Source organism: Arachis hypogaea, chromosome 12 (genome assembly GCF_003086295.3).
Source record: "Arachis hypogaea cultivar Tifrunner chromosome 12, arahy.Tifrunner.gnm2.J5K5, whole genome shotgun sequence".
Taxonomy (NCBI): domain Eukaryota; kingdom Viridiplantae; phylum Streptophyta; class Magnoliopsida; order Fabales; family Fabaceae; genus Arachis; species Arachis hypogaea.
This window is the reverse complement of record NC_092047.1, coordinates 23,157,483-23,167,039: the sequence shown is the minus strand read 5'-3', so window position 1 is coordinate 23,167,039 and position 9,557 is coordinate 23,157,483. Positions and strand designations below refer to the sequence as shown.

Genomic DNA, 9,557 nt, shown 5'->3' with positions numbered 1-9,557 from the left:
TTAAGAAAACAATTTTTGTTGGGTGTCCCTTTAAAAAAAATTTGATTGAATTAAACTAGGATGTTAATTTAAAATCATATGTAAAATTTGAGAAATCAAATTAAACACTTAATCTTTTATTCATGGATTTTGTTAGGTTAAGATAATTGATTAAAAAAGCTTTTATAAAACATTAAAATATTAAGTAGTTAAAAATTTTAATATATTTATAATGTATTTATTAAAAAAATTTAAAAATTTTCACTAGCAATAATTTTAACTAATACATTAAGAATATTTGCTAGAAAATTATTTATATAATAGAGTAACAAATACGATGTGAATGGATAATTCGCAGCTGTTATTACATGTATAAACAAATTAGTCACTAATCAACTATTTATATAAAATATAAATTAAAAATATATAAAAAATATTAAAATATTATTTATACATTAAAATGAATTATTAAAATTAATTGTTAATATAAAATAAAAATTAAAATATAAAATATAAATTAAAAATAAATTACTATACATATATTTATATAAATATATAATAACTAATTTTAGTTATTAATTTTGATACACACTTAGCAGAGTTAAAAAATCTATATAACATTTTGGATAACAAATCTCCATTTCTATTTAACAAACACCTGTCTCCAACTATTCTCAATAGACACAAATGGTGGGGACTAAGGAACAACAAATAAATGTAAATTAAATGTCAAAATCAAACAATAAACCTCCATTGGTATATTTCCATAACTATAGAATCTGAGCTGAGAATGAATGTGATGGCTTCAAACTATAAATCCCACCAACAAATGGAATTTCTTCCCTTCCGTACTGAACTAAGTCCCTTCTTTTTCTCTGACCCCTTTTTTAGGTTTCTTAGCACTCACCGAAAGCTGAGAGAGAAAACAAGCAGTCCCTCAATTTGAGCAAAGTGTAACAAACAACTAAGTCCTTCACTCTCTCACGGAACTTCTTTTCATCACACAACAAAACAAAACAAAACAAACTACAGCATTGTTTAGCTGAGAGACAGAAGAGAGAGAGAAAGGGACAGAGAGAATCTCTTCAATTATTATATCATCATAATAAAATTTATAGTACATGATATGATATTAATTTTCGCCAACAATAATACCACCAAATCAATTTGGGTGAGTTAAATATTAATTTATTTGTCTATTATAAATTTAATATATAATAATTTGTTGATTGATAATAAATTTTTAAATAAAATTATTATTTATAATAAATTATATTTTTAGTCTATTCAATTAGGAGATCCAGTAGCAACCAATAACACCACCATAGTTTTATATTATCATTAATATATAATATAATATAACATTATTGTTGTGGTTCATGAACAAATTTGCTCCTCTCCTGTTAAAAGAGGTTGGTTAATGTTGTTTGAACCAAAAGCTAGGTTTATAGCTGCCTCGGCAATTTTCAGAAAGGGGAAAACAAAACACGGTTATTGAGAGAACACCCAATTCGAAAGTTTTGTACTTTCCTCAATTGGGTGTCAGTTTTCCACATCAAAATCTGATTTTGATTTCGCGACTCACCACTTACAATTACAAATTTACAACTCGCTTCGTTTCTTTCTGTTTCTGGGAACGGAAATAACAGAACTGACACAACTACAACCCGTTCTCTATTTCAGTATTTCTATTCTGATTTAGTTGTAAAAACTAATCTCATTTTCTTTTTCTTTTAGTTTGCAATGTGTCAATAGAATCTGCTTCGAGATAGACCAATTTTGTTTCTTCTTCTTCTCCTTTGTTTCTTTAGACTCTGAAATGCCCTTCTTGTTATTTTATCTAAGGTTTCTTCCATTTTCTCCTCAGCGTGTTGTTTGAAACAAATAATGGAGGGTTCAGATTTTCTAAATAGTATCTCAGCTTCAATATTATCAAAACATTTCTCGGACTCTGAGATTCTATCCGACACGATCCTAGGATTGCCATTTTTGGAACTTGCTGCAATCTGCGTGAACCTTACCCTTGTTGTGTTGTTCCTCTTTGTTGTATCCGTGAGGAAGATTTGTGTGTGCGAAGGTCGGATTCGAATTAATAAGGAAAACGGCATCGCCACCAGCACCACCACCATTAATGGAAACAATGGCATTGATGGTGAAGTTCAAATAGGTTCAATGTTCAAGTTCTCAGTGTTCTCTTGTTTCTATGTCCTTTTTGTTCAAGTTGTGGTGCTTGGTTTCGATGGGGTTTCTTTGATTTCAAATGGGGCTAATGGAAAACATGTGAACTGGTTCCTTCTATTTGTGCCATCTGCACAAGGTTTGGCTTGGTTTGTGTTGAGCTTCTCAGCATTGCAATGCAAGCTCAAAGTTTCTCATAAGTTCCCTTTTCTCTTGAGGGTTTGGTGGTTATTGTCCTTTGTTATCTGTTTGTGCAATTTGTATGTTGACGTGAGAGGTCTTTATATGGAAGGTCCCAAATACCTTTCCACTCGCGTAGTTGCAAATTTCGCCGTCGCTCCGGCGCTTGCATTCTTGTCTGTGGTTGCAATTAGGGGTGTTACCGGTATACAAGTTTGTGTGGACCCTGATCTTCAGGAGCCATTGCTTGTTGAAGAGGAGACGGGTTGTCTCAAGGTTACACCTTATAAAGATGCCGGAATTTTCAGCTTGGCCACGCTTTCGTGGCTGAATCCGCTTCTTTCCGTTGGTGCAAAGAGACCCCTCGAGCTTAAGGACATTCCCCTTGTAGCGCCCAAGGATAGAGCCAAGACTAGTTATAAGATTTTGAACTCAAATTGGGAGAGATTGAAGGCTGAAAACCCCTCTAAGCAGCCTTTGTTAGCTTGGGCGATTCTCAAGTCGTTTTGGAAGGAAGCAGCCGTGAATGCCATCTTTGCAGGTCTGAATACTTTGGTAGCTTATGTTGGTCCATATATGATAAGTTACTTTGTTGATTACTTGGGTGGCATAGAGACTTTTCCTCATGAAGGCTATGTCCTCGCGGGAATATTCTTTGCTGCAAAGCTTGTGGAAACGCTGACGACTCGGCAGTGGTATCTAGGAGTGGACATCTTGGGTATGCATGTCAGATCGGCTCTAACGGCGATGGTGTACCAAAAGGGGCTAAGGCTGTCGAGCTCAGCCAAGCAAAGTCACACAAGTGGGGAGATTGTCAATTACATGGCTGTTGATGTTCAGAGGGTAGGGGATTACTCTTGGTATCTTCACGACATGTGGATGCTTCCGATGCAGATTGTTCTTGCTCTTCTAATTTTGTACAAGAGTGTTGGAATAGCTGCCATTGCAACATTGATTGCTACAATAATTTCCATTGTTGTAACTGTTCCTGTGGCTAGAATACAAGAAAATTACCAAGATAAATTGATGGCTGCTAAGGATGAAAGGATGAGAAAGACATCAGAGAGTTTAAGGAATATGAGGATTCTCAAGCTACAAGCTTGGGAAGACAGGTATCGTATACAATTGGAGGAAATGCGTGGAACGGAATACAAGTGGCTGAGGAAAGCGCTCTATTCTCAGGCTTTCATAACCTTCATATTCTGGAGCTCCCCGATTTTTGTGTCGGCAGTCACTTTTGCTACTTGCATATTGTTGGGTGGTCAGCTGACAGCAGGCGGTGTCCTTTCTGCCCTGGCTACATTTCGGATCCTCCAAGAACCTCTGAGAAACTTTCCGGACTTGGTGTCAACGATGGCTCAGACAAAAGTTTCGCTTGATCGGATAACTAGTTTTCTGCAGGACGAAGAATTGCAGGAAGATGCAACTATCGTCTTGCCACCAGGCATGACTGACACTGCCGTAGAGATCAAGGATGGTGTCTTCTGCTGGGACCCTTCTTTGTCTAGGCCTACACTGTCAGGAATACATATGAAAGTCGAAAAGGGCATGCGTGTGGCTGTTTGTGGCATGGTTGGTTCTGGGAAATCAAGCTTCCTTTCTTGCATCCTTGGAGAGATTCCTAAGCTTTCGGGTGAAGTATGTTTCTGTTCTTTATCTCTAAATTCAGTGGCATATACGTATATATATTTACAGTACAGTTTTTACATGATGCATTGTTTATTTCTCAGGTTAAAGTATGTGGCACTGCTGCATATGTCTCCCAATCAGCATGGATACAGACAGGAAATATAGAAGAAAATATCCTCTTTGGAAATGCGATGGACAAACCAAGGTACAAGAAGGTTATTCATGCTTGTTCACTGAAGAAGGACCTAGAGCTTTTCTCACATGGAGACCAAACAATTATCGGTGATAGAGGTATAAACCTCAGTGGTGGCCAGAAGCAGCGGGTTCAGCTTGCACGAGCACTTTATCAAGATGCTGATATTTATCTCCTTGATGATCCCTTTAGTGCAGTTGATGCCCACACCGGATCGGATTTGTTCAGGGTTAGTTTTCTTAATTACTGAATTAATGTTTCTTATTACATGAATTAGATATGGTTTAATCGATGACAATGTGATTGCAGGAGTATGTATTGACAGCATTAGCCAAAAAAACAGTCATTTTTGTGACGCATCAAGTTGAATTTCTGCCTGCTGCTGATCTGATACTGGTATGGCCAAATGGTATTTTGTTGCACATTAACTCATTCATAGCTATAGGAAGCTTCCTGTGTTGAATACTACACTTCATTCAGGTGTTTTTTGTTTTAATTTAATTATTTATTTCGAACTATATTAAAATCTTTTGCATTTGAGAGATATATATTCCCTGCATGATCAGGGGTTGCAGTTGCTTTCTGCTATTTTAATGTGATGCATTTGTTCTTTTCGGATTAGAATTCATAAATCTTTGGTTTGTGTTACAGGTTTTGTCCCTCTTATTTTTTAGTAACACTTTGTATGAAAATTGAAAGTAGAATTTGAGAAGTACACAATACATACTGTCATATCTTGCTACTTCAGGGATATGATATCAAAACATATATAAAACATCACAGCAATCATTTTTAAGATTGACTGTGTTAAATTGATCTGTGCACAGGAAGGCTCAGGAGTGATTTTCTATTTAATTACGGAACTCCTGCCTACTGTTCTGTTTTACTGCAGCTTCCTCCTGAGTCAAACTCGTAACAATTGGCCGTTATGGTAATTGAATGCATTGCCGATACTTTCAATAATCTTTTCTTTTTAAATTAAAATAAGCTGTATTGCTTGATCCTGATTGATTTTGCTGCCTACATTTGTAATCTATCTCTGTCTGCAAAGATTATTAATTTGTTGAATGACTAGGTGGACTCCTGTTTGAATTATCTGACTATGATTATGTGGTTGATACGAAGTGAAAAAAGTAATTTTTCTCATTTTTTTCCATTTTTTTTCTGCATTTGAAGGTCCTTAAAGAAGGACAAATCATACAGGCCGGAAAATATGATGAGCTTCTACAAGCTGGAACAGATTTTAAGACTCTAGTTTCAGCTCATCATGAAGCAATAGAGGCTATGGATATTCCTTCTCACTCAGATGAATCAGATGAAAACATGTCCCCAGATAGATCTATTATGACAGAAAAGAGATCCTCTGCTTCACTCGACATTGATGGTCTAGCAAAGGAAGTGCAAGAGGGATCATCCGATCAGAAGGCAATCAAGGAGAAAAAGGCAAAGCGCTCAAGGAAAAAACAACTTGTTCAAGAAGAGGAGAGGGTTAGAGGTCGTGTGAACATGAAGGTTTACTTGTCGTACATGGCTGCAGCATATAAAGGCTTATTGATTCCGCTCATAATTATGGCACAATCATTATTTCAGTTCCTTCAGATTGCTAGTAACTGGTGGATGGCTTGGGCAAATCCTCAAACTGCTGGAGACGAGCCAAAAGTAACTCCAACTGAGCTTCTTCTCGTGTACATGGCCCTTGCTTTTGGCAGCTCATTGTTCATATTTGTAAGGGCTGTTCTGGTAGCTACATTTGGTCTTGCTGCTGCGCAAAAATTATTTTTCAGCATGCTCAGAAGTATTTTCCGTGCACCAATGTCTTTCTTTGACTCTACACCATCTGGAAGGGTCCTGAATCGGGTAAGTTAGTCTTGGTTTTTGACTTTTTGTGCCTCCTTAGTTTTGTTTGTCCATAAATGTGTGGCGTGCATTATGTAATGGGTTGCATGTATATACCAGGTTTCTGTTGATCAAAGTGTTGTGGATCTCGACATTCCTTTTCGACTTGGAGGGTTTGCTTCAACAACAATACAGCTCATAGGAATTGTTGCTGTAATGACAACAGTTACATGGCAAGTTTTGCTCCTGGTTATCCCAATGGCTATTGCTTGTTTGTGGATGCAGGTAATTATAGTTTATGTCTTCAATTTTTGTTTCAATCTGCTTTTGAAAAAGGACATGCTGTGTACCATAAAGGTTTATTTTATTTTATCCGAGTATCTTGTGCTATCATCTAATGAATGATTTTTGACCTTCTATTAATTCCGTCACAGAAATACTACATGGCTTCCTCAAGGGAACTGGTACGAATTGTAAGCATCCAAAAATCTCCAATAATACATCTTTTCGGTGAATCAATTGCGGGAGCAGCCACCATCAGAGGTTTTGGACAAGAAAAAAGGTTCATGAAGAGGAACCTTTACCTTTTGGATTGTTTTGCACGGCCATTCTTTTGCAGCCTTGCAGCTATTGAGTGGCTATGCTTGCGCATGGAATTACTCTCCACTTTTGTGTTTGCTTTCTGTATGGTACTACTTGTAAGTGTTCCCCATGGAAGTATTGACCCCAGCATGGCTGGACTTGCCGTGACGTATGGCCTGAATTTGAATGGACGTCTATCTCGGTGGATACTTAGCTTTTGCAAACTTGAAAACAAAATTATATCTATCGAAAGGATTTATCAGTACAGCCAAGTTCCTAGTGAAGCACCTGCAATTGTTGATGATTCTCGTCCTCCGTCCTCATGGCCCGAGAATGGAACAATCCAAATAGTTGATTTGAAGGTATCCAGTTTAGTTTTGCATTAAGTATGCTTCTTGAATTTTTGTTTCTGTCCTGTATTAAGAAGTCCAAACTTATTATATTTTGATTTTTCTTTGGTCATCTTAATTTTATCTTTTAATGTGATTTTTCTTCTTGAAGATACGATACAAGGAAAATCTTCCATTGGTGCTTCGTGGAATATCATGTACATTTCCTGGTGGGAAGAAGATTGGAATAGTCGGACGTACTGGCAGTGGCAAATCTACTTTGATTCAGGCATTATTTCGATTGGTTGAACCATCCACGGGGAGTATCATTATTGACAACATCAATATTTCAACAATTGGCCTCCATGACCTTCGAAGCCGTCTGAGTATAATACCACAAGATCCAACCTTATTTGAAGGCACAATACGAGGCAATCTTGATCCTCTTGAGGAGCACTCAGATAAAGCGATTTGGGAGGTTAGTATTGCTTGGATAATTCCATTTATGTCTTTGGTATTTAAGCTATTTCCCCAAGGGCTTTGTTCGCTCTAAATCCAAAGAATCAAGATCTTGTGTTTTTTTTTTCTTTTCTTTTTTTTCTTTTTCACTTTCATTTCCTTTTTGCCATCTTTTGTGTTGCCTAATGGCACAATACTATGGCACCGTCTCATCCGCGGATCCTATAAGGCCGTGTCTGTGAATTGGAATCTTGGAGGGAAAAGGGAGGGAAGAGAAGGGAAAGAAGAGTAAAACAGACTCTAATCATCAAGGCATTCCCTTCCCCTCCAAGATCTCAACTCGCAGATGCGCCTGCCCTAAGGCTTGGTCTTTGTTGTTCTTGTGGTTTACTCTTTCTATATGTGTTTTACATCTTTGCTCTTAGGCAGACATGGTATAAGAGAATAGTCCAACAAACCTTTATCTTTCAAAGTACGGCTTTTTTCTTGCTTTTTTTTTTTATTTTTTTATTTTTTTTTTTAAGTTGGTTGTGCTCTGTTTGATTGTTTTGAGTTTATGTTTTAACAGGCACTGGATAAGTCTCAGCTTGGAGAGGTTATTCGATCAAAAGGACAAAAGCTTGATACGCCGGGTAAGAAGCCAAGATTTGAAAAGTGATTAATCTTCTTTCTCAACCCCACAAAAAGATAAGTTAGATGTACTTTGAATTTGCAGTTCTAGAAAATGGAGATAATTGGAGTGTAGGGCAACGACAACTTGTTGCTCTAGGCCGAGCCCTACTTAAACAGTCAAAGATACTTGTACTTGATGAAGCAACGGCATCGGTTGATTCTGCTACTGATAATCTTATCCAAAAGATTATTCGAGAAGAGTTCAGAGACTGCACTGTTTGTACTATTGCACATCGTATTCCTACAGTTATTGACAGTGATCTAGTTCTGGTTCTCAGTGATGGTGCGTATTTTGCATGCTTTTCTTTGGTCATTCTTTTAAATATTTTATGCACCGTGACCTTAGGCTTTGTATTCTGTGGTATTGCAAAATGAAAATTTCTTGCAGTCAGATGTTGACCTCTCATCCACACATTTTTCCTTTTTTATTTGCAACTTTGAGAGGTTTTCCAATAAAGTAAATTTCATGTGAAAAATGAAGTAAGCTAAATCATTTAGGAGAATTGATTATTTATATTTCATTGCCTTGCATTTATCAAGAAAATAAAAATACTTCGTCACCTTGCGACTCAACTTTGTTAACGCCAGATTTTTGCTCATGGAGTTAATTTTTCAATGTTTTTTACAGGCCGGGTCACAGAATTTGACACTCCATCACGGCTATTAGAGGATAGGTCATCCATGTTCCTAAAGTTGGTAAGTGAGTATTCATCACGGTCGAGTGGCATACCAGATTTTTAAATAAGGTAATATTTCCCACCTTCGGGTTAGTGCCCCCAAAGATCATTAGAATCTTTGGGGCAGTGGCAGCAAGAGCTCAACACATTTTGGATGTTGAAACTCGAGATGCCTCGGTTGCTACGGTAGCTGCCGCATTTCGGCTCGTGCATAACTGAAAATGAAGGAGCACACGTTGCATGCCTCCTCTTCGACCAAGCACTCCAATGAGAGCAAAATTAGTTTCCACTTTGAAAGTATTAGTTGATTCATTCCCTTGAAGAAATGTGCATGGTTGGCATTCTTTGTAACATAAACTTAGATGATCAAGAAAGAAAGATGGGTTTGAATTGGGTTCAATAATGTTATATAAAAGTAGCTTTTAGAATGAGGCATTAGGATTTTGCTTAGCTGGAAAGCAGAGTTGACACTAGTTTGTGTATCCCACATTTTCTTGTAACATTTTTCAGTGTTAAAGCCGTTGTAGATTGGAGTTTTTTCATATTGGTTATTACTTATTACTTCTTAAGTTCTTTTTCTTTTTTCATATATTTTGTTCAAAAATACTATGTGCACACAAAAAATTAGTCGCTAAATAGTTATCATATATTTGTGTATGAATACATGTATTATCTGTAAGTTATTTTTAATATGTATTTTGTATTCTAATATCTATTCTATTCGAATGATTGATTTGGTAACTGGTTTTTTATGTATACCTAATATAGTTGTATTTTCTTAGTTTTTTTTTATATGTGTAGGCCAAGGATTAGTCCATTGCAAATTGAGTTTTAATTAAAGAA

At 36.6% G+C, this 9,557-nt stretch overlaps 1 protein-coding gene across 2 annotated transcripts; it reads left to right on the top strand.

Moving 5' to 3' along the window:
- Positions 1-829: 829 nt before the first annotated feature.
- Positions 830-9,283, top strand: LOC112727141 (ABC transporter C family member 5). 2 transcript variants are annotated; one of them, XM_072209032.1, is made up of 11 exons: positions 830-1,150; positions 1,847-3,975; positions 4,068-4,388; positions 4,469-4,555; positions 5,336-6,016; positions 6,116-6,280; positions 6,430-6,939; positions 7,079-7,384; positions 7,934-7,997; positions 8,081-8,320; positions 8,666-9,283. In XM_072209032.1, exons 2-11 carry the CDS (start codon positions 1,867-1,869, stop codon positions 8,776-8,778), a joined length of 4,596 nt encoding a protein of 1,531 aa, XP_072065133.1. In that variant the 5' UTR covers positions 830-1,150; positions 1,847-1,866; the 3' UTR covers positions 8,779-9,283. The 2 variants fall into 2 exon arrangements, with proteins under 2 accessions (XP_072065133.1, XP_072065134.1); XM_072209033.1 differs by lacking the exon at positions 830-1,150 and adding an exon at positions 1,269-1,391.
- Positions 9,284-9,557: the final 274 nt, after the last annotated feature.

Bases quoted from the DNA above. Each gene is read 5' to 3' on its own strand.
- LOC112727141 (XM_072209032.1), top strand. From the start codon at position 1,867: ATGGAGGGTTCAGATTTTCTAAATAGTATCTCAGCTTCAATATTATCA. The intron at 4,556-5,335 runs GTATGGCCAAAT...CTGCATTTGAAG, and splicing joins CTGCTGCTGATCTGATACTG to GTCCTTAAAGAAGGACAAAT. The intron at 8,321-8,665 runs GTGCGTATTTTG...TGTTTTTTACAG, and splicing joins AGTTCTGGTTCTCAGTGATG to GCCGGGTCACAGAATTTGAC.